A 25,647-nucleotide genomic window follows, 5' to 3' on the forward strand; every position below is an offset into this window, starting at 1 on the left:
CTGGTTCAAAAATCCATTTTAGGTTTAACAGGTCAGGTTTACCTTCATGACAACTGTGGGGGGAGTGAATTTTTTTCTAACTCTCCCATTTAAAAGTAATTTAATCTCGAAGTTTGGCACATTTAGGGGCGTGTCCTTTTGATTAACAAGTACCCGATCTTCCGCTTCAAGTAAGAAGAACGTAGAACAACCGTGGTTTTTAGCTGGTAACAACGTGACTTAGCTTTAGCCCACTTACCTCCGTTAGCTGGTTAGCTCCTGTTATCTCCGGGTTAGCTCGGTTAGTTCTTAGCGACAGACAGCTCGGAGATTATTCAATGTCAATCATCACAGCCCCCCTCTCAGCTCCACCTCTTTGCCCATATTTGTATTTTCCGGGTGAGACCTTACGCATGCCCCTGCAAAGATGGTGATGGTAGGAACCGCCCACCGAGCTTCAATTCAGCTCTTCAGACACCTACGGGTGACGTCACAGAGGCTCCGCCCATCTCTTTATATACAGTCAATGGTTCAGATGAAAAGAAACCGTGCTCGTTGTTTGTATGGGACTGAAAACATCCTGTTCACCGCAAGTAAAAAAGGAACCCCGATACATTTCTGGTTTCTGGTTTCACTTTGTTCAAACCTGATGCTGTTTCCACCAGAAAGTCCAGTCTGAGCAGCAGAAGCAGCCATCTTGTTTTAGACAATGCATCAAGCACCACCTCCTCTCTGTAGTTCATTGTTTGCTTTCTCACTGCAAGCAAACTGAACCACAACTCAGTTCCATATAAACCTCCTGATTTTCAAGCGAACCAGACTCCAAATAAACATTTCCAACTCTCCAAATGGACGGACGTGGACGAGGATTTGTTTACTTGGCGTAAACTCCAGTGTGAATGTGCCCGTAAAGATCCAGATCTTCAGAACTGGACCAGCTGTGGTTCTGGTTCAGATTCTGGATTTATTTTTATCTCTGCAGCTGTTTCTTGCTTCAACAAAATAAAGATGTATCAGGACTTTCAGCTGATCCATCAACTGTTGGCCGAAGTCTCATCAGACGTGGTTTCCATGGAAACGTAGCTTTCAAGAAGCTACAAAAAAGTGGAGGTCACATGACCCAGGAACTGGACTGAAGATCAGTGAAAACTGGTATGATGGAGGGACGAATCTTTTTTCCTCAGTGGTTTTTTCCCAATATTTCTGGTTGGTAAGTGGAGTTTCTGTGTTTTTTTTAATCTTGCACACTGTTCAGGTCTAATTTGACCCGATTTTGACATTATACACATAAGTTATTTTTGTTTCTCTAAAATGTGATGATTTATCACAAAGTGACGCAAAATATTTCATAAATTTAAATTTACTGTAGTGTTTTATGTATCATGCATTTGATTGGCAGGTGAAAGCAATGTTCAGCGTGGTGTTGGCATGAAAACCTGGGAAGGCTGCCACACTTCCCTGAATGCACCATTGTTTTATACGAATAATTTAGATTCTGCAGTAGATTATTTAGAGCATTATTTTCTAAACATTCATGACATTTTCAAATTCAATCAAGTGTTTTGATTTCTTATGTAAAGCAGGACATGATAAGATGTAACAGTATATGCATCTATCCAAAACCGTTTTTTATAACTTGGAAAAATAGACTTTCACTGCTACCTGACACATTTACTAAGGATTAATCATACATTGATTTATATAACATCATTAGCTGATTAAAACTGCTTAAAGACAGTTATGTGAAGAAATTCTCACTCTGGTTTAATTTTATATGATGGTTGAAACGAAATTTATAAACTGCCTCTAACTATAGATATTTTAAATGCATTTATATGTATAAAAATCAATTAAGGACAAGTATGTAACAAATGTAAACACGTTACTGAAGTATGCTTATCAATTAGAAATAAAAAAGAAAACCAACCAACCAACATGGAACAAGGCTATGTAACAATTCACAAAATGTGCAAGAATATAAAAAAAATCACAATCCCTTTTAGCTAAATTGGTTCTATTCTATTCTATTCTATTCTATTCGCACAGCCAGAAACAAAACGATCCCCTGCAGGATTTTCATGACGTAACCTCCCCGAAAGCAGATTTAGACAACAAGGCCGGGTGATTTGATTGGCAGGAAGGTTAACCAATAAGAAAATAGGTCAGAAAATGAGGTAAATATTGTCCAATCCGGTGTTGCAGTATAAAAGTGGGCGGGGTTTCTGATCGCCGTGTTCGTTCCATATACTGATGAACCCGGTTGTTTCGGATACGCAGTTTAAAAGCGTTACTATGAACACATGCGGACTCGCTCCATCACAGCGGACGGTTAGTGTATGCAGAATTAAAGCTCTCTGCCGCGAACATAAAAGATTTTTATGTTCGCATGTTAACCCCCGCCCGCCTCACGTGACCAGCCGCTGTTTGCGTAGGGCGAGACGAGCGTACCCGGCGCTGTGTTTTGTTGTTGTTCTGTGGCGTGTCGTGTTCGGCCTGTCAGAACGTGTGACTTCTCGCCGGGACGACGACACCGCATAAACAGGGATGCACATGACTAAAAAGTAAAACTAATAGCCTGAAACTTGCTCTGCTGTCAGTTTGTAGCGATGCCGACAAGTTTCCGTTTGTTTGTCAGTAAAAGCTAAAGATCTCCGCCGAGCTAGCTCTGCTAGCCTCCTCAGCTAGCTGTTTTATTATTCTGTAACACAACATCATGACTCCGACAGAAACTGTCTACGCTGGTTGGCTTTTATCATGCCCTGCCAGCCTGTAAGATCCGGGTCGCTGTGTTTCCAGTTCATGCTGCTTTGTGAAGAAGCTGACACGTTTGTTTAATCTGTAGGACCAGGAGCACAATGAAACCACCGCATCAGACCCAGACATGTCCACTCCGCAGCTCAGTAAGTAGCAGCTGATGAACGAACTCATCTGGGGGGCTTGTTGGGGGGTAAAAAGGTGGTGGTGGACCCCACATGTCTGATGACAGCCTGCAGGCTGGATGTAAAGTTTCACAGAAGAATAAATACCTTCAGGGTGTTTTCTTTAGTTGTTTGCTGTCCTCTGTTTACATGGGAATGTGTTTGCAGGTGTTTGAAGGCGTCTACAACAATGCCCGCATGCTTCACTTCCTGACAGCGGTGGTGGTGAGTACCTTTCCCCCCTAAAACACCACAATCAGACCTAAACCAGGTTAAAACTGTCCCCGCTGCTGCTTACAGGGCTCCACCTGCGACGTGAGGGTGAAAAGTGGCGCCGTCTACCAGGGGATCTTCAAGACCCTCAGCTCACAGGTACCCCCCTGTTTACGTTGCCATGACGCAGATAAACCCGCAATCTCAACGTCAGACCCACGAACCCAGACTGGTTTATACTGGTGCAGCATACAGTAGGACTGGTGTTGCTGGTTTATACTGGTGCAGCATACAGTAGGACTGGGGTTGCTGGTTTATACTGGTGCACCGTACAGTAGGACTGGTGTTGCTGGTTTATACTGGTGCAGCGTACAGTAGGACTGGGGTTGCTGGTTTATACTGGTGCAGCGTACAGTAGGACTGGGGTTGCTGGTTTATACTGGTGCAGCGTACAGTAGGACTGGGGTTGCTGGTTTATACTAGTGCAGCTTACAGTAAGACTATGGTTACTGGTTTATACTGGTGCAGCATACAGTAGGACTGGGATTTCTGGTTTATACTGGTGCAGCTTACAGTAAGACTATGGTTACTGGTTTATACTGGTGCAGCATACAGTAGGACTGGGATTTCTGGTTTATACTGGTGCAGCGTACAGTAGGACTGGTGTTACTGGTTTATACTGGTGCAGCTTACAGTAAGACTATGGTTACTGGTTTATACTGGTGCAGCGTACAGTAGGACTGGTGTTGCTGGTTTATACTGGTGCAGCGTACAGTAGGACTGGTGTTGCTGGTTTATACTGGTGCAGCGTACAGTAGGACTGGGGTTGCTGGTTTATACTGGTGCAGCGTACCGTAAGACTGGTGTTGCTGGTTTATACTGGTGCAGCATACAGTAGGACTGGTGTTGCTGGTTTATACTGGTGCAGCATACAGTAGGACTGGTGTTGCTGGTTTATACTGGTGCAGCGTACAGTAGGACTGGGGTTGCTGGTTTATACTGGTGCAGCATACAGTAGGACTGGGGTTGCTGGTTTATACTGGTGCACCGTACAGTAGGACTGGGGTTGCTGGTTTATACTGGTGCACCGTACCGTAAGACTGGTGTTGCTGGTTTATACTGGTGCAGCATACAGTAGGACTGGTGTTGCTGGTTTATACTGGTGCAGCATACAGTAGGACTGGTGTTGCTGGTTTATACTGGTGCAGCGTACAGTAGGACTGGTGTTGCTGGTTTATACTGGTGCAGCATACAGTAGGACTGGTGTTGCTGGTTTATACTGGTGCAGCGTACCGTAAGACTGGTGTTGCTGGTTTATACTGGTGCAGCGTACCGTAAGACTGGTGTTGCTGGTTTATACTGGTGCAGCGTACAGTAGGACTGGTGTTGTTGGTTTATACTGGTGCAGCGTACAGTAGGACTGGTGTTGCTGGTTTATACTGGTGCAGCGTACAGTAGGACTGGTGTTGCTGGTTTATACTGGTGCAGCGTACAGTAGGACTGGTGTTGCTGGTTTATACTGGTGCAGCGTACCGTAAGACTGGTGTTGCTGGTTTATACTGGTGCAGCGTACAGTAGGACTGGTGTTGCTGGTTTATACTGGTGCAGCGTACAGTGAGACTGGTGTTGCTGGTTTATACTGGTGCAGCGTACAGTAGGACTGGTGTTGCTGGTTTATACTGGTGCAGCGTACAGTAGGACTGGTGTTGCTGGTTTATACTGGTGCAGCGTACAGTAGGACTGGGGTTGCTGGTTTATACTGGTGCACCGTACAGTAGGACTGGTGTTGCTGGTTTATACTGGTGCAGCGTACAGTAGGACTGGTGTTGCTGGTTTATACTGGTGCAGCGTACAGTAGGACTGGTGTTGCTGGTTTATACTGGTGCAGCGTACAGTAGGACTGGTGTTGCTGGTTTATACTGGTGCAGCGTACAGTAGGACTGGTGTTGCTGGTTTATACTGGTGCAGCGTACAGTAGGACTGGTGTTGCTGGTTTATACTGGTGCAGCATACAGTAGGACTGGTGTTGCTGGTTTATACTGGTGCAGCATACAGTAGGACTGGTGTTGCTGGTTTATACTGGTGCAGCATACAGTAGGACTGGTGTTGCTGGTTTATACTGGTGCAGCATACAGTAGGACTGGTGTTGCTGGTTTATACTGGTGCAGCGTACAGTAGGACTGGTGTTGCTGGTTTATACTGGTGCAGCGTACAGTAGGACTGGTGTTGCTGGTTTATACTGGTGCAGCATACAGTAGGACTGGTGTTGCTGGTTTATACTGGTGCAGCGTACAGTAGGACTGGTGTTGCTGGTTTATACTGGTGCAGCGTACAGTAGGACTGGTGTTGCTGGTTTATACTGGTGCACCGTACAGTAGGACTGGGGTTGCTGGTTTATACTGGTGCAGCGTACAGTAGGACTGGGGTTGCTGGTTTATACTGGTGCAGCGTACAGTAGGACTGGTGTTGCTGGTTTATACTGGTGCAGCGTACAGTAGGACTGGTGTTGCTGGTTTATACTGGTGCAGCGTACAGTAGGACTGGTGTTGCTGGTTTATACTGGTGCAGCATACAGTAGGACTGGTGTTGCTGGTTTATACTGGTGCAGCGTACAGTAGGACTGGTGTTGCTGGTTTATACTGGTGCAGCATACAGTAGGACTGGTGTTGCTGGTTTATACTGGTGCAGCATACAGTAGGACTGGTGTTGCTGGTTTATACTGGTGCAGCGTACAGTAGGACTGGTGTTGTTGGTTTATACTGGTGCAGCGTACAGTAGGACTGGTGTTGCTGGTTTATACTGGTGCAGCGTACAGTAGGACTGGGGTTGCTGGTTTATACTGGTGCAGCGTACAGTAGGACTGGTGTTGCTGGTTTATACTGGTGCAGCATACAGTAGGACTGGTGTTGCTGGTTTATACTGGTGCAGCATACAGTAGGACTGGTGTTGCTGGTTTATACTGGTGCAGCATACAGTAGGACTGGTGTTGCTGGTTTATACTGGTGCAGCATACAGTAGGACTGGTGTTGCTGGTTTATACTGGTGCACCGTACAGTAGGACTGGTGTTGCTGGTTTATACTGGTGCAGCATACAGTAGGACTGGTGTTGCTGGTTTATACTGGTGCAGCGTACAGTAGGACTGGTGTTGCTGGTTTATACTGGTGCAGCGTACAGTAGGACTGGTGTTGCTGGTTTATACTGGTGCAGCGTACAGTAGGACTGGTGTTGCTGCTTTAACTATAATAACATTAAAACAGATTTTTCCAAGCAGACTGTTTTTACACTTACTCAAATGACTAAACAGAAAAAAACTGTTTGTGGGTTTAATTGTTGTAAATTTCTCTTTCTTTTATTTGGATTTGATGATTTTTGTATATTTTAATGCTCAATGTGTTAATAAAGCAGTTTTACAGTGAAAAAAATTTGACTTGTAGGAGAAATGGATCCAAACATGACTGTAGTGAATGTTTACTTACAGACGATTATATAAACCTAAAATAAAAAAAAAACATTTAAACTAGTCTGAGACCCTGAAAACCTGCTTTAACGTAGAAAAAGGAGACTGAATGTCATCATGTGCTCTGCTGTCCATCAGTGTGAGTTGGCTGTGGATGCTGTCCACAAACGGAGTGATGGAGGTGGAGGAGGGGAGGAAGGAGGGGGAGGAGGAAGCCGGTCATCTCCTCCAAAGATCGAGGACATTACTGACACCATGATCTTCAGCCCCTCTGACCTCGTCACCATGACCTGCAGAGACGTGGACTTGAACTTCGCAGTCAGAGGTAACCGTGTAGACCCACCGTCTTCATCAGAACCACCTGCTCACTTCCTGGTAACACCAATATCCAACTGACCTATCACAGAGCAGTATTTATTCATGTAGACTTGCTGAAGTTCAAACTGAGCATCAGAACGAGAAAGAAAGGAGATTTTTCTTGTCCCTCTTTGGTCCCCTTGGTTCCAACATCACATGGTTTAACCACCGCAGCCTACCTGAGTGTTGCTGCTGACCATGTCCATCCCAGAACGGGAGATTCTCATGGTGATGAGGTGGAACGGGAGATTCTCATGGTGATGAGGTGGAACGGGAGATTCTCATCATGATGAGGTGGAACGGGAGATTCTCATCATGATGAGGTGGAACGGGAGATTCTCATCATGATGAGGTGGAACAGGAGATTCTCATGGTGATGAGGTGGAACGGGAGATTCTCATCATGATGAGATGGAACGGGAGATTCTCATGGTGATGAGGTGGAACAGGAGATTCTCATGGTGATGAGGTGGAACAGGAGATTCTCATGGTGATGAGGTGGAACGGGGGATTCTCATCATGATGAGGTGGAACGGGAGATTCTCATGGTGATGAGGTGGAACGGGAGATTCTCATCATGATGAGATGGAACGGGAGATTCTCATCATGATGAGGTGGAACGGGAGATTCTCATCATGATGTGGTGGAACGAGAGATTCTCATCATGATGAGGTGGAACGGGAGATTCTCATCATGATGAGGTGGAACGGGAGATTCTCATCATGATGAGGTGGAACGGGAGATTCTCATCATGATGAGGTGGAACGGGAGATTCTCATGGTGATGAGGTGGAACGGGAGATTCTCATGGTGATGAGGTGGAACGGGAGATTCTCATCATGATGAGGTGGAACGGGAGATTCTCATGGTGATGAGGTGGAACGGGAGATTCTCATGGTGATGAGGTGGAACGGGAGATTCTCATCATGATGAGGTGGAACGGGAGATTCTCATCATGATGAGGTGGAACGGGAGATTCTCATCATGATGAGGTGGAACGGGAGATTCTCATCATGATGAGGTGGAACGGGAGATTCTCATCATGATGAGGTGGAACGGGAGATTCTCATGGTGATGAGGTGGAACGGGAGATTGTCATGGTGATGAGGTGGAACGGGAGATTCTCATCATGATGAGGTGGAACGGGAGATTCTCATGGTGATGAGGTGGAACGGGAGATTCTCATCATGATGAGGTGGAACGGGAGATTCTCATCATGATGAGGTGGAACGGGAGATTCTCATCATGATGAGGTGGAACGGGAGATTCTCATCATGATGAGGTGGAACGGGAGATTCTCATCATGATGAGGTGGAACAGGAGATTCTCATCATGATGAGGTGGAACGGGAGATTCTCATGGTGATGAGGTGGAACGGGAGATTCTCATCATGATGAGGTGGAACGGGAGATTCTCATCATGATGAGGTGGAACGGGAGATTCTCATGGTGATGAGGTGGAACGGGAGATTCTCATGGTGATGAGGTGGAACGGGAGATTCTCATCATGATGAGGTGGAACGGGAGATTCTCATGGTGATGAGGTGGAACGGGAGATTCTCATGGTGATGAGGTGGAACGGGAGATTCTCATCATGATGAGGTGGAACGGGAGATTCTCATCATGATGAGGTGGAACGGGAGATTCTCATCATGATGAGGTGGAACGGGAGATTCTCATCATGATGAGGTGGAACGGGAGATTCTCATCATGATGAGGTGGAACGGGAGATTCTCATGGTGATGAGGTGGAACGGGAGATTGTCATGGTGATGAGGTGGAACGGGAGATTCTCATCATGATGAGGTGGAACGGGAGATTCTCATGGTGATGAGGTGGAACGGGAGATTCTCATCATGATGAGGTGGAACGGGAGATTCTCATCATGATGAGGTGGAACGGGAGATTCTCATCATGATGAGGTGGAACGGGAGATTCTCATCATGATGAGGTGGAACGGGAGATTCTCATCATGATGAGGTGGAACAGGAGATTCTCATCATGATGAGGTGGAACGGGAGATTCTCATGGTGATGAGGTGGAACGGGAGATTCTCATCATGATGAGGTGGAACGGGAGATTCTCATCATGATGAGGTGGAACGGGAGATTGTCATGGTGATGAGGTGGAACGGGAGATTCTCATCATGATGAGGTGGAACGGGAGATTCTCATCATGATGAGGTGGAACGGGAGATTCTCATCATGATGAGGTGGAACAGGAGATTCTCATGGTGATGAGGTGGAACGGGAGATTCTCATGGTGATGAGGTGGAACGGGAGATTGTCATGGTGATGAGGTGGAACGGGAGATTCTCATCATGATGAGGTGGAACGGGAGATTCTCATGGTGATGAGGTGGAACGGGAGATTGTCATGGTGATGAGGTGGAACGGGAGATTCTCATGGTGATGAGGTGGAACGGGAGATTGTCATGGTGATGAGGTGGAACGGGAGATTCTCATCATGATGAGGTGGAACGGGAGATTCTCATGGTGATGAGGTGGAACGGGAGATTGTCATGGTGACGAGGTGGAACGGGAGATTCTCATGGTGACGAGGTGGAACGGGAGATTCTCATCATGATGAGGTGGAACGGGAGATTCTCATCATGATGAGGTGGAACGGGAGATTCTCATGGTGATGAGGTGGAACGGGAGATTGTCATGGTGATGAGGTGGAACGGGAGATTCTCATCATGATGAGGTGGAACGGGAGATTCTCATGGTGATGAGGTGGAACGGGAGATTCTCATGGTGATGAGGTGGAACGGGAGATTCTCATCGTGATGAGGTGGAACGGGAGATTCTCATGGTGATGAGGTGGAACGGGAGATTCTCATCATGATGAGGTGGAACGGGAGATTCTCATCATGATGAGGTGGAACGGGAGATTCTCATCATGATGAGGTGGAACGGGAGATTCTCATGGTGATGAGGTGGAACGGGAGATTCTCATGGTGATGAGGTGGAACGGGAGATTCTCATCATGATGAGGTGGAACGGGAGATTCTCATCATGATGAGGTGGAACGGGAGATTCTCATGGTGATGAGGTGGAACGGGAGATTCTCATGGTGATGAGGTGGAACGGGAGATTCTCATGGTGATGAGGTGGAACGAGAGATTCTCATGGTGATGAGGTGGAACGAGAGATTCTCATGGTGATGAGGTGGAACGGGAGATTCTCATCATGATGAGGTGGAACGGGAGATTCTCATCATGATGAGGTAGAGCCTTTCATCTGTAAAATGGCAGAAACTTTTCCTCAGCTCATCATTCCAGATATGAACTCAACATTCACAATAAACTTAATAAAATTTCACTTCCTAACGGCTGTTTTTGCGTCCTGTAGACATGTTCACCGACGCTGCCATCAGCTCTTCGCGGCTGAACGGCGAGCACCGGGAGAAGGTTCTACAGAAGTGGGACGGAGACGGAAATGGGGAAAACTTCGAGCTGGAGTCGGATACTGTACGTTTCATCCCTCAACGTTTACCGTTTGACATTTTGCTCGTCTGTTTATTGATCAAGACTTTTTTCCCTGAATTAGTCAAACGGGTGGGATGCCAACGAGATGTTCAAGTTTAACGAAGAAGCGTATGGCGTGAAGTCCACCTACGATTCCAGCCTGTCATCCTACACGTAAGCAAACACAGCTGACTGTCGGAGCAGAGGTTTGAGCTTTGAGTTTGCAAACAAAAACAGCCTGATGTTTTTTTTTACTGTCATCCTCCCAAAAAATCTGAATGCAAACTGACTTAAAGTTGTTTTTCCTTTTATTTTGACACCATTTTGCTCATTTTAAAGTAAAAACTGGTTTGTTACGTCCTGTTTTTCTAGCATTGTCACTTATTTGAAGTAAAATTAGAAAAATGACCTGAAAATGTGGAGAAATTTTAGATGAAACTTGTCCGTTCCTGGTTGAAATCCTGGTTAGATCGTGTTAAATTATTCCTATTGCTGTCCTTTCTGCCTCATGTGTTTCCCAGCATGCCTCTGGAGAAGGACAACTCAGAGGTTTACCGGCAGCGGGAGGCGCGAGCGGCTCGGTTAGCCAATGAGATCGAAGGCAGCCTGCAGTACCGCCGGCGGGTTTCCCTGGAGAACGAGGAGGGAAGAAGTGAAGAGGAGAAGTTTGGCTCAGTGGTCCGCGAGCGGGAGGAGAGGGGGAGTCCTGGTTTCACCTCAACCAGCAGGTACGGGTCACATGACCCACTGCTGCCGTCTGGAATGTCAGGAACAGTCATAGACCGTATATGAAAGATGGACAAAGTCTCCAGTGGGTAAAAGTGAAGCCTATAAAACTGCAGTTCCCCCTTCATCCACTAGGGGCTCCAAAAGAAATCAAGTCCCCATAGACTCCCATGTTAAAAAGGCCAAATTCCCAGCAGAAATAAACATGTTTACAGCAGAAATAAACATGTTTACAGCAGGAATAAACATGTTTACAGCAGGAATAAAAATGTTTACAGCAGGAATAAACATGTTTACAGCAGGAATAAACATGCTTACAGCCTGGTACAAAAGTCCATTTTAGGTTTAATAGGTCAGGCTTCATGACAACTGTGGGGGGAGTGAATTATTTTCTAACTCGCCCGTTTAAAAGTAATTTAATCTCGAAGTTTGGCATATTTAGGGACGTGTCCTTTTGATTGACAGGTACCGGATCTCCTGTTTCAAGTCAGAAGAATGTAGAACAACCGCGGTTTTTAGCTGGTTAAAAACGTGACTTAGCTTTAGCCCGCTTACCTCCGTTAGCTGGTTAGCTCCTGTTATCTCCGGGTTAGTTCGGTTAGCTCTTAGCTACAGAAAGCTCAGAGTTCGCTCGATGTCAATCATCCACCATGACGCTCACAGCCCCCCTCACAGCTCCACCTCTTTGCCCATATTTGTATTTTCCGGGTGAGACGACACGCATGCCCCTGCCAAGATGGTGATGGTAGGAACTGCCCACCGAGCTTCAATTCAGCTCTTCAGAAACTACGGGTGATGTCACAAAGGCTCCGCCCATCGTTCTATATACAGTCTATGGGAACAGTAGCGTGTGACTTCGTAGGGTATGTTATGATGGACAGCTGATCCACCTACGGACGGTTTCCAGGCGTTTCTATCAGATATTTATTTGTGTCCATTATCTGGAGGCCCAACATGGAGCCTTGGGGAACTCCAGAGCTCATTTTTTTACCCTTTAGGTGATGGGTGTGGGGAAATTAGGGGTGGGGAAATAGAATGGAAAATCTGGGTTTTTTGCTTCACAATTTTAAAATAAATTTTTTTGTTTGAAAAAAAAGAGATTTTTTTTTTTTTTTAAATGAATAAAAATAATTCATGATGAAATTTTAGCCATTTTTCTTGTTTTTATTGATCTATTTACTTGTTTTCTTGGGCATTACAGCAACAGAATGATGGTCTGGCCACTGTTGTTTTTTTTCTCATTGAAATCAAGAAAAATGACGATCAAAAAAAAGTTTTTATTTGGTTTTGATCTTCAGAAATCAGCAATATGGAAAAATTGTGAGAATTTAAATTGTATCAACACCCAAAAAATCGTAATCAAATCGGGACAAAAGCACATCATCACAGCCCTTGTGATAACGGTTCCTTCATAGAAATGACTTTCTCTCATGTTGCTAAGAGAACTTTATTTAGATGAAGGCTGGACTTGATCCCTTCTGCTTCGTCTCACCGTTGTTTTCCAGGGATGGTAAATACGTTCCGCTTCCTCAGCGGAATCGAGACGTCGGCGGTATCCGAAGCGGAACCTCTGGTCGATCTGCAGTGCCGGCCTCTTTCAGACACCCGCCGCCCAGCTCCTCTTCCCCCAAACCGCCCTCTGACAGGACCAGCCCGCTGTCTGTCAGGACCACCTACTCCCCCCATCAATCACAGAGCAGCCCCCCCGCTGCCAGCAGCCCGCCCTGCACCAATCACGCGCTGCCGCACTCACTCTCACATCCTCAGGTGCTCGCCGACATGACGCGCTCACCTGTTAACGGAGGTAAGTCGCCTTAGACCCGAGTCTGGTTCTGCTGAGTTCTGGTCCTGTCAGGGTTCTGGTTGTTGCCGTGGTGATGGCGCAGCTTCCAGGTCGCAGGTGGACGTGAAGTTTGTCGCTGAGGTTCTGATCTGCTTCCACTGCGCTCCGCATGACTCTGCAGGGCTACGAAATGATCAGCATGAATGACAGGAAGCGTGTTTTATAAGATAAAAGAACATCTGGTGAATTTTAATCTGGATAAATTATTCTCCATAAAACAGGTTGTAAAGTTCTCACAGAACCTTTTTCTTAAAAAAACATTTTTAACCATTTAGTTTCATGTTACTGTGATGGAATGATTTATTCTCTAATGTCAGCGTGATACTGGACTCTTCTTACTGGGTCCAACTGGTTTACGACTGCAGGCAGAAGCTGGAGATTCTGGCGTTTTTACCAGTCAGGCTCCTTCCAGCGGACAAACCAACATTTTTATTCTGTTTGTGTGAAATAATTTCTGAGTTATTATTTTAATAAATTATTTCTCACTCCTGCACACAATTAAACCCCTCTTAGCGCCTGCTGCTGGTCCCACAGTTCCCAGTGAAACCAGGCAGGACTGAAATATGTAGAATTAATGGAAGTAAATGGGACATTTTTGTCCATGAAGATCCCAGAGGGAGTCTCTGATGCTACTCTGACTACTTCTACTTTGCTGCCAATGTAATCAGTCACAGATTATGTGATTATTGTCTGTTTTATCAGTAATCTAAGCTTTAAAGTTCCAGTTGACATGAGATGGGAGCTTATCCAAAGCGGGATCGGACCCTGATCCCAGCTGCCTTCAGCCTTTCATCAGTCCTTATTGATCAGTGATCCATGCCTATGTTATCTTTATAAAATAGTTATTTGATCTTCTCTTTCAGTTTCATCCCGAACGTCTCCGAAGTCCCAGAGACTTCAGAGCAACAGGACCCTGCGGACACCCAACTCCCAGTCCTCTCCTGCAGGTACGAGCTCCACCGTGTCCTGCTCCGGCCGCGGCGTTCTGGCTGCGGCTCGTTGTTGCATCACAGCAGCTGCAACGTTTCGCACTAAAGCGGGATTCCCAGCAGGACGGGGGGGATTTCCCGCTTTGCTTGGGTTTGTGTTCAAACTGCAGCTGTGCTGTGTCCACACCGCGCCGAAGCCGCTTCCGGTGTGAAAACTAGAAGAAAGGCTTCACCGCCCGCGCTGCAGTACATCCTGCAGGCTGTGAGGCGCTACAGTAACAATCCACAGCTAGAAGAAGACGCAGCTTCCTGCAGCATTCAGTGTCATGTCCCTGTTCATCCTATCTGACTGCTCCTGCAGGAGCACGACATCACGCCGGTCATCTCCCGTTCATCTTCATGCCGCTTCTCCGGGGTTGGGTCATGTGGGCAGCAGCCTAAGCAGGGATGCCCAGACTTCCCTCTCCCCAGCCACATTTGCCAACTCTGTGGGGGGATCCCGAGGCGTTCCCAGGCCAGCCGAGAGATATAATCCCTCCAGCGTGTCCTGGGTCTTCCCCGGGGTCTCCTCCCAGAGGGACGTGCCTGGAACACCTCACCAGGGAGGTCCAGGAGGCATCCTGACCAGATGCCCGAGCCACCTCAACTGGTTCCTCTCGATGCGGAGGAGCAGCGGCTCTACTCTGATCTCCTCCCGGATGACCGATCTCCTCACCCTATCTCTAAGGGAGAGCCCGGCCACCCTGCGGAGGAAACTCATTTCAGCCGTCTGTATACGAGATCTCGTTCTTTCGGTCACGACCCACAGCTCATGACCATAGGTGAGGGTAGGAACGTAGATCGACTGGTAAATCGAGAGCTTCACCTTCTGGCTCAGCTCCTTCTTCACCACGACAGACCAGCGCAGAGTCCGCATTACTGCAGACGCCGCACCGATCCGTCTGTCGATCTCGCGCTCCATCCTTCCCTCACTCGTGAACAAGACCCCGAGATATTTAAACTCCTCCACTTGAGGCAGGACCTGACTCCCGACCCGGAGAGGGCAATCCACCCTATTCCGGCTGAGGACCATGGTCTCAGATTTGGAGGTGCTGATTCTCATCCCAGCCGCTTCACACTCAGCCGCGAATCGCTCAAGCGAGAGCTGAAGATCACGACCAGATGAAGCCAACAGGACCACGTCATCTGCTAAAAGCAGGGACCCAATTCTGAGGCCACCAAGTCGGATCCCCTCAACACCTCGGCTGCACCTAGAAATTCTGTCCATATAAGTTATGAACAGAATCGGTGATAAAGGGCAGCCTTGGCGGAGTCCAACCCTCACCGGAAACGGATCCGACTTACTACCGGCAATGCGGACCAAGCTCTGACACCTGTCGTACAGGGACCGGACAGCTCGCACAAGGGGGTCCGGTACCCCATACTCCCAGAGTACCCCCCACAGGAGCCCCCGGGGGACACGGTCGAACGCCTTCTCCAGGTCCACAAAGCACATGTAGACTGGTTGGGCAAACTCCCATGCCCCCTCCAGGACCCCAGAGAGGGTATAGAGCTGGTCCACTGTTCCACGACCAGGACGAAAACCACGCTGCTCCTCCTCAATCCGGGATTCGACTATCCGGCAGACCCTCCTCTCCAGGACTCCTGAATAGACCTTACCAGGGAGGCTGAGGAGTGTGATTCCACCTGTAATTGGAACACACCCTCCGGTCCCCCTTCTTAAAAAGGGGGACCACCACCCCAGTCTGCCAGTCCAGCGGTACTGCCCCCGATGTCCACGCGATGCTGCAGAGGCGTGTCAGCCAGGACAGCCCCATAGCATCCAGAGCCTTAAGGAACTCCGGGCGGATCTCATCCACCCCTGGGGCCTTGCCGCCAAGGAGCTTTTTAACCACCTCAGCGACTTAAGCCCCAGAGATAGGAGAGTCCACCCCTGAGTCCACCAGCTCTGTTTCCTCATCGGAAGACGTGTTGGTAGGATTGAGGAGGTCTTCGAAGTGTTCTCTCCACCGACCCACAACGTCCCGAGTTGAGGTCAGCAGATCCCCACCTCCACTGTACACAGTATTGATGGAGCACTGCTTCCCCCTCCTGAGCCGCCGAATGGTGGACCAGAATCTTCTCGAAGCTGTCCGGAAGTCTTTCTCCATGGCCTCGCCGAACTCCTCCCATGCCCGAGTTTTTGCCTCGGCAACAGCCGAAGCCGCATGTCGCTTAGCTGTCAGTACCCATCAGCTGCCTCCAGAGTCCCACAGGCCAAGATGGCCCGATAGGACTCCTTCTTCAGCTTGATGGCATCCCTCACTGCTGGTGTCCACCAACGAGTCCTGGGATTGCCGCCACGACAGGCACCAACGACCTTACAGCCACAGCTCCGGCTGGCCGCCTCAGCAATAGAGGCACGGAACACAGCCCATTCGGACTCAATGTCCCCCGCCTCACTCGGGACATGGTTGAAGCTCTGCTGAAGGTGGGAGTTGAAGCTCGCTCTGACATGGGACTCAGCCAGACATTCCCAGCAGACGCTCACAACACGTTTGGGCCTGCCAGATCTGACCGGCTTCCTCCCCCACCATCTGAGCCAACTCACCACCAGGTGGTGATCAGTTGACAGCTCCGCCCCCCTCTTCACCCGAGTGTCCAAGGCATGTGGCCGCAGGTCCGACGATACGACTACAAAATCGATCATCGAACTGCAGCCCAGGGAATCCTGATGCCAGGTGTACATATGGACACCCTTATGTTGGAACATGGTGTTCGTTATGGACAATCCATGACGAGCACAGAAGTCCAATAACAAAACACCATTTGGGTTCAGAGGGGGGGGGGGACCATGCCTCCCAATCACTCCCCTCCAGGTCTCACTGTCATTGCCCACGTGAGCATTGAAGTCCCCCAGCAGAACAATGGAGTCCCCAGAAGGAGCACCCTCCAGCACTCCCTCCAAGGACTCCAGAAAGGGTGGGTACTCTGAACTGCTGTTCGGTGCATAAGCACAGACAACAGTCAGGACCCGTCCCCCCACCCGGAGGCGGAGGGAAACTACCCTTTCATCCACCGGGGTAAACCCCAATGTGCAGGCACCAAGCTGGGGGCTGATGAGAATGCCCACACCTGCTCGGCGCCTCTCACCATGAGCAACTCCAGAGTGGAAGAAGGTCCAGCCCCTCTCGAGGGTTCTGGTTCCAGAGCCCAAGCCATGCGTCGAGGTGAGTCCAACTATATCTAGCCGGAACCGCTCAACCTCGCTGACAAGCTCAGGCTCCTTCCCCACCAGAGAGGTGACGTTCCACGTCCCTAGAGCCAGCTTCTGCAGCCGGGGATCGGACCGCCAGGGTCCCCGCCTCTTGCTGCCGCCCAGCTCACATTGCACCCAACCCCTACGGCTCCTCCCGCAGATGGTGAGCCCACGGGAGGTGGGGCCCATGTAACCCTTACGGGCTGAACCCGACCGGGCCCCACGGGTAAAGGCACGGCCACGAGACGCTCACTCTCGTACCCCATTTCCAGGCCTGGCTCCAGAAGGGGGTCCCGGTAACCCGCGTCTGGGCAAGGGAACATTTCTGTCCGAGTTTGTGTTCTTCATAGGGGTCTTGTGAGGTGTACTTGGTCTGGTCCCTCCCCTAGACACCTGTTTGCCATGGGTGACCCTACCAGGAGCATAAAGCCCCAGACAACATAGCTGCTAGGATCTTTGGGACACACAAACCCCTCCACCACAATAAGGTGACGGCTCAGGGAGGGGGTCATCTCCCGTTTTTTTTTTTTCCCCCTTTTTTTCCCCCTGCATCTTTCCTGCCGTTGTTTCCCCGGAAATCTCCCGGATCATAATCTGGGAAAGTAACAATCTGCACCACTTCCTGTTTTTTTCCATGCTGTGTTTGGGTTGGCGGACGTCTCTGATGGGTTGCTGGTTCGTCTGTTGGCGAGCCAAGCCAGAACCCGGCTTCTTCCGTCTTCATCAGAGTGCGTTTGCCTTTCATTATGGGATGGGAAGGGAGTAAACAAAAAAAAAAACCCCAAACAAAAAGCCTGCAGCACTTCATGGAAGGACCTGCGTCCAACTGGACAGTCCGCCAGCACCTTCCTATGATGTCCTCTACTGTTTGGTTTCATGCTTGTGTTGTTCTCACTCACATGGAAGTCGCTTTGGATAAAAGCCTCTGCTAAATGACTGTAGAATTGTAGAATAAACGGATCATACTGGAGGCGAACCACGGTCCGGTTGAAGCAGCCCAAACAGCAGCAGGTGGGGGGGGTTTAGTTCCCATCGTGGCATAAAAACTAGTCCTTCGTTCTTGTTTCTGCAAGACGAGACATCGTTGTTTGTTTCCTCCTCTCATCATCCCTCCCTCCATCCTTCCAGCCTCTCGCGCTCCGAAACCAGACACCCCTCCCCAGGAACCCCTGCTGGTTGGCCCAGCCTACCTGGACTCCTCCCCTCCCTCCGTTACCACGGCAAACACCACCATCAAACCTTCCGGCCCCACCCCGCTCTTCCCCGTTGACGGTGAGAAGTTTGTTTGCAGGCTGAAGGCGATATTTTTGGACATAAATAAATCTTTTCTGTTTTTCCTGCAGTGAATGAAATCCTCGGCTCCGCAGCTAAAGACCGAAGCGAAGGCCCGTCTGCCTCGCAGGAAGGAAAGAGCAAAGGTAAGCGTCTTCAGACGGCTTCATGAGACACATTAACATGTGGAAATAAGCTGTCTGATGGCCTGATGCGTAACCCCCCCCCAGCGCCATCGGTGCAGCAGAGAGCCCAGCTGGAGGAGCTCCGCAAGTTCGGCAAAGAGTTCAGGGTAAGGCTCAAACTGGTCCAGTTTACAACCTAAGTGGGAAAAGCAGCACAGCACTGAACTGAGAAGAAACACCTGAAATAAAATCAGGATTTATTCTCCGATCTCTGCTGCAACCAGTAAGAAGCTGCAATAGAGGCTGGTTGCATGGACAGCCACTGCAGGAGACACCACAGAAGAAGAAGCCGCCCACGCACCTCCTTGCCTACCTGGCCTTCCACAGATGATTGTCGGCTTTCAGGAGCGAATTTCCAACAGGTTGAGGTTCAGTTGCTGCTTCGTAGAAACGACCATCCAACTGCGCTGACAGGAAACGGGCCTTAAGGCGTCGCCAGTCAGAGAATTAGTGTTTTTATCGAAGTTCATCGTGTGTTTTATGAATTTCTGATGGTTGAACAGCGTTCGGTTAATACGAGCTGCTGGTAGGATGAAGTTCAGAGCTCTCTCAGATAAACTTCTTCTTCTTTTCACCTCTCAGCGCTACAAGTTTCTCACCAAACGGCTACTTTTCATCTCATGAAGCAGAAAACGGGAAGTGTAGTGGACCCCCCCGACTTGTTTTTAGGTTTAATGGCAGTAAACCCGCTGGGAAATACACAGAAAAGGCGTATAAGTTACAATCCGACTCTTACATCATTTACAATCAATTTAAATCTGTCAGTAAACTTGATTTATGTGAAATATAAAGATCTGAATAGTCCCGTTATAAACATATTAAACGTATCTTGTTGCTCTAACAAGGGGGCTGCTAATCATCAACAGAAAAATATATGTTCTTCTGGAAATCCGTAACATTTTTACGTCTTTTTAGTTGCCGTTAAGTTTGCCGCAGCACAACTGATGGGCGGAAGTACCTTCAAAATAAAAGCATTGGCGGTAACAAGTGCTAAAATAACATATAATCCTTTAGAAATGACTTGTGGTTATTTACAGGAAGTGTTTGGAGAAAATATCTAAAACTGTGACAGTGATTGATTGATTGATTGATCGGTCTGCGTTCCAGCTGCAGCCCAGCTCCTCCCCCACAGCGAGTCTTCCATCAGCAGAACCTCCTCCAGACACCTCCTCCCCACCAGCCGAGGCTCCCTCACCCTTCTCCTCTCCCAAAGATCCAGCCTCGGAGGCTCCGCCCACCTCAACACCCGGGGCTCCATCTGGCTCCCAGACCTTAGGACCAGACGGTCTGCAGTCTGGAGCGGGCCCACAGGCTCCACCCATTATTGGGGAGGAGGCGTGTCCAGAGAGCAGCGAGCCGGCAGAGGCAGCAGCTTTAGCAGCAGTGTGAGTCGCTGCTGGACATCTGGATGTGCCGACGGCAGCAGATGGAAATCTTCTTTTTAAAGCACTTTGGGGTTTTTTTCCTCTCCAGGCAGGTGAAAAACTCGACGCTGAATCCAAACGCCAAGGAGTTCCTTCCGGTTAAAGCAGCCGCAGCGCAGGTGAGTCCGCCAGAAACACCTTGTTTCCGTCGCTTCAGCCCAGAAGCTCATGCTGTTCTGCTGCAGCAGAAACCTGCAGCAAGCCCCGCCCCTCCCCGTCCGACCCCGCCCAGCCCCTCGGTGGTCCTCCCCTCGCCACAGCCGGGAGGAGGGGCCATCTACAGCAACCCACCTGGACACTACCTGTCCTACATGTCCCCCATCCCCCTGCAGGGACACTCCATCCAGGTACGTGCTGCAGCCGCCGTTGCAGGTCGAGGTGACGCCGAGGCCACGTTGACGTGTTTTTCCTTCCTCCACAGCCTCCTCAGGTGTTTCAGTACACCATGACCACCGTGGGTCAGGGCAAGTACCCCCGAGCCAAAGGTACACACCCCCAAACACACACCGCTGGCTTATCTATGTATTTATTTGTGTGTGTATTAAAGTGGTTTCTGTTGTGTTTTTCTGTTTTCTTGCTCTTCTAGGCCCGGTTGTGGGTCCACGTCCGGACCACCACACCTCCTCTGGCTCCTCCATGATGTCGGCCGCAGCCTCGGCCGCCGGACCCCCGCTGGTGGCCTCGTACCCTCAGTCCTACCTGCAGTACAGTCAGGTGATCCAGGCCATGCCGCCACACTACCACGGCCAGGTACTGCAGGTGTCGCTGAACTTCGCTTCGAGAAGTCATTCAGAAAAATACTCACATTTGACTTTCTGTCTTCCTCTTGTGACTTCCAGCCAGTTTACTCGGTGCTTCAAAGTGGTGCAAGGATGCTGACATCTGGAGCCCCTCCTCAGACTATAGGTCCTCCCGGCCCCCAGTACCCCAGCCAAGCCGAGGGCCCGGCGGGGCCCCAGCAGGCCATGTATGGTAAGGAAGCGTTTTTTATTAGTGGACTTTGTTAAAAAAAATTTTTGTCAGATTGACAGTAAATCCACCAACTTACTAAGTAGTACTTCTGACTTACAACCCCCTGAAGTATCTGGATTCAAGTCATTAGATGGAGATACAGTCGCTGTATCGATGTAAATGGTTTAGTGAACTTAAGAGTCCTTCTCCAGGTTGCCTCTCTTTCAGTGTAAATCCACAGAATCATCATTATTATTAAAACTGGTTGAATAATTTTTATAGTAGTTTTTATAAATATATAAGACAGTATTATCTGCATAAAAACATACATAAACTGCTAAAAACAGAAACGGCAAAAACAAGTGGTTCAGGTCTGGAGCCTTGTGGAACACCTTTTTCCATTAGTTGAAAATCAGAGCAGCACCTCTTAACTTCATCAGTGAGAAAACCGCTGTTGCTTGGTGTTACACTCCGTCACACACCTCACAGGTCAACAAAAACCAACTATACTTGTGGAACTGTAATGATACAATAAGAAATGGCACGTCCTTCAAAGACATTTGAAACATGAAACGTTTGTCCAGAGACCAGTTGTGTCATGCCTTTGATATAAATACCAGTGTTAGCTTAGTGCTTACACCCAGATAAACCAGAAGTAAATATCAAAACACTCTTAAGGGGATCTTTTTCTTCCATTGACTGAAAAATGGTGGTTGTTTCTCAGCCCCGCAGTCGTTCTCTCACCACTCAAGCTCCATTCATCATCCTCAACCCTCCAGCACCCCTACTGGGAATCAGCCCCCACCCCAGCACACAGCCCCCAGTCCAGGAAATGCCCAGGTGGGTGCTGCTAACATCCCAGGAGAAAGACTGAATGGTTTTCTATGCTAATGGTGATTAGCTAGCATGTTTACAGACGTCTTTTAAAAGGTTCTGAAAAAGCGTTTCAATGTTCTTGTTGACAGACGAGTCAGGGCGGTCCTCAGCCTCAGGCCCTGTTTCACTCCGGGGGTCTGTCGGCCCCCACGCCTCCTAACCTGCCACCGGGCCACGCCTCCCCTCAGGCCTCCTTCGCCATGCAGGGCTACAGCCTCCCCAGCCACCACCCGCTGCCCCACGGTTTCGCCTCCATCAGCCAGCTCACACAGGTGAACCGAGTCCACATGAGGACGTTCCAGGAGCCCAAAACAAACACCACTGTCATTCTGTCCTTCCTCTTGTATTAGTACTCATACTGCTACTACTCCTCGTACTGCTACTTCTCCTCATACTGCTACTTCTCCTCGTACTTCTACTTCTCCTCGTACTTCTACGTCTCCTCGTACTGCTACGTCTCCTCGTACTGCTACGTCTCCTCGTACTGCTACGTCTCCTCGTACTGCTACGTCTCCTCGTACTTCTACTTCTCCTCATACTGCTACTACTCCTCGTACTGCTACTTCTCCTCGTACTGCTACTTCTCCTCATACTGCTACTACTCCTCGTACTGCTACTTCTCTTCGTACTGCTACTTCTCCTCGTACTGCTACGTCTCCTCGTACTGCTACGTCTCCTCGTACTGCTACTTCTCCTCGTACTGCTACTTCTCCTCATACTGCTACTACTCCTCGTACTTCTACTTCTCCTCGTACTTCTACTTCTCCTCGTACTTCTACGTCTCCTCGTACTGCTACTTCTCCTCGTACTGCTACTACTCCTCGTACTGCTGCGTCTCCTCGTACTGCTACTTCTCCTCGTACTGCTACTTCTCCTCGTACTGCTACTACTCCTCGTACTGCTACTTCTCTTCGTACTGCTACTTCTCCTCGTACTGCTACGTCTCCTCGTACTGCTACTTCTCCTCATACTGCTACTACTCCTCGTACTTCTACTTCTCCTCGTACTTCTACTTCTCCTCGTACTTCTACGTCTCCTCGTACTGCTACTTCTCCTCGTACTGCTACTACTCCTCGTACTGCTGCGTCTCCTCGTACTGCTACTTCTCCTCGTACTGCTACTTCTCCTCGTACTGCTACTACTCCTCGTACTGCTACTTCTCTTCGTACTGCTACTTCTCCTCGTACTGCTACGTCTCCTCGTACTGCTACGTCTCCTCGTACTGCTACTTCTCCTCGTACTGCTACTTCTCCTCATACTGCTACTACTCCTCGTACTTCTACTTCTCCTCGTACTTCTACTTCTCCTCGTACTTCTACGTCTCCTCGTACTGCTACTTCTCCTCGTACTGCTACTTATTCGGATTTTGTTGTTAACTACTACCTTAACCTATTTAACTACTACTATTACTTCTTTTCATCTTCCTGTCTGACTTTTACAATTTCTCCTCCTCTACTTCCTCTCCTTTATCTTTCTGCTGACACTTTTTCCTCTTTTCGCCGACTTTTCTCTGCTTTCTACTAATTCTACCATTTTCTTCCTTTTCTCTCTCTACTTGTACTTTTCCTTTGTACTTATTTTCTTCACTGTTACTTCTTCCTCTCCTACTTTTTCCTCTTTTTTACAAAGTAAACTACTCCTACTTGTTCTACTACTTATTTTTCTAGTACTGATCTTTTTTTGCTTTTTAATAATTCCTTTCTCTGACTTCTTCCTCTTTCTACTTTTTATGTATTTTTTTCACCTTCTGCTTGTTCTTCCCCTTGTATTTTCCTTTTACTACTACTAATTCCTCTTTTTAGTGCTACTTTTGTTAAAACCTCTTCTACCACTTCCCTTCCTTGTACCTTTCTTCTTTTTTTATGTATTATCTTCATCCTCTACTTCTTTGTCTTTTCTTCTACTCCTGCTGCTATCTCATCCTACAATTTCTTCCTTTTACTTCCATTTTTGCCACTTCTCTTTCTCCTCTTCGACTGCTTCTCCTTTGTGAATTATAGCCTCAGGTTTCATACCTACATGTGTGTATGTGGGGTAGATGGAGGCCTGATTCGTGTCCTGTTGTGATCTGCAGGTTCCAGGAGGAATGTCAGGACCTCACCATTCTGCCGGCCACGGCCCTCCGCCTATCATAATGCACTATGCGGCCCCTCAGCAGGGCAATGGCTCCAACCCCCAACATGGCCCAACGCACCAACAGGGGGCGCCTCAACACTTTTACATCGGCCCGCCTCAAGGTAAAACAAAAAAATTCTTTATTGAGATCCCAACTCAAAGCTGATATATACTGGACTCCCCAGTTTAGGATGATTTATGTATTTACAAGGTTTAAATTAGTCAAAGTAAAACACATTTCTACCTTGAGTTTAAGGCTGTAGAAGAGTGGAGAGGTAGGATGGCGTAGTTTAAAATAAAAGTATATATGTGCATCATCTGCATAGAAAGACCTCTGAAGGTGTTTTAATGATCTGAGCTTATGCAGAGGAAGAAGATGGACAGAGGTTGAGCCACACCAGCCAGCAGCCATCACAAACACTGAGGAAAGGTTAAAAACTGCATTCTGTTTCTAAATCCAGATGTTTGTGTCCTCCAGCTGTTCAGGTTCAGGCTCATCCCTCCCAGCAGCTGTCCTTCCACCCGTCTGCTAACTGAAGTGTCCTCGTGGATTCAGCTCTTCTTGACTTCATGTTAACAATCACCTCATATCTTTGAGAGGCACCTTCAGAGGAGAGAAGCTGGACTCTAGATTTTTTTACATTATATTTAGATCGTCATGGTGAAGCTGGAACGACGATGGAGAAAATGGTGGAAACTTTCTGAATGTTAGTTCTTGATACATTGTTCTTATACTTTTTCCTTCTGTCATGTGTTTTTTTCTAAAAATAAGGCCAGTTCATTAATAAAACCACATAAAAAACACACATTTGGACTCTGTCTTGGAGTGTTTTAAAACACAAACCGCATAAGAGCCTGATTTAACCTGTTTTTAAATCTGGCGAAGGTAATGTTGGGGAGCTAGTTAAATGTGAAAGTGGCCCCATGTCTTGGCTCCTTCCCCTGGCCAGAGTAAAAAACCCTGTCTCTGAGCAAAATTACCGACTATAGCTTTAAGATCAATGTAAAGGCTGGGTTGTTCAAGAAAAACTTCCACACTGAGTTTAACTATATTTGTCTGAGGAGTTGGAGAACTTAGCCATTTCTAGGCAATTAATATTGTGGTATTCTTTCTTTGTATAGGAAATATTGTGGTGTGTGTTTGTATGTATGGGGTTGGGGGTGGTTCAATATTTTACACATTATACTATAACATTTTCTTTACACATACTACATTATGAAATTTTTTGACGGACTATACTATGTCATTTTTTTTACATACATATGTGTTGCAAAACGTACATTACTATAAATTTATTGGCACACATAATACTGTGTTGTGACAGATACAATACAATGACATTTTTGATACATTCAATAATGACATTTTTTTACACAATTTTTACTGATATTTTTGACACATACTATACTTTTTTTTTACAGTATACTATACTATAACATTTATTAATACATACTATACTGTGACATATTTTGACATACTACACCATGACATTGTTTCACTCATACAATACAACATTAATTAACACATACTATACTATGACATTTATTGACACACAATACTATGACAGATTTTAACACATACTATACTATGACAGATTTTAACACATACTATACTATGACATTTATTGACACACTATACTGTACTGTACTATGCTATGCAATTTTTCGGCACATACAACACTATGACATTTATCAACGC

General features: G+C 47.7%; 1 protein-coding gene across 1 annotated transcript; it reads left to right on the forward strand.

Moving 5' to 3' along the window:
• The first annotated feature begins 2,455 nt into the window (after window positions 1-2,455).
• Window positions 2,456-24,635, forward strand: atxn2l (ataxin 2-like). The gene is made up of 23 exons (XM_079252502.1): window positions 2,456-2,540; window positions 2,822-2,879; window positions 3,066-3,122; window positions 3,198-3,269; window positions 6,707-6,893; window positions 10,274-10,392; window positions 10,472-10,563; window positions 10,911-11,117; window positions 12,621-12,919; window positions 13,822-13,905; window positions 18,254-18,397; window positions 18,469-18,543; window positions 18,628-18,689; window positions 19,690-19,967; window positions 20,056-20,125; window positions 20,195-20,353; window positions 20,428-20,491; window positions 20,593-20,756; window positions 20,846-20,978; window positions 21,682-21,797; window positions 21,923-22,105; window positions 23,908-24,070; window positions 24,427-24,635. The coding sequence occupies exons 1-23, from the start codon at window positions 2,524-2,526 to the stop codon at window positions 24,483-24,485; spliced, it is 2,862 nt and encodes a 953-aa protein (XP_079108628.1). The 5' UTR covers window positions 2,456-2,523; the 3' UTR covers window positions 24,486-24,635.
• The last annotated feature ends 1,012 nt before the right edge of the window (window positions 24,636-25,647 follow it).

Source organism: Telmatherina bonti (genome assembly GCF_933228915.1).
Source record: "Telmatherina bonti genome assembly, chromosome: 14".
NCBI classification, from domain to species: Eukaryota; Metazoa; Chordata; class Actinopteri; order Atheriniformes; family Telmatherinidae; genus Telmatherina; species Telmatherina bonti.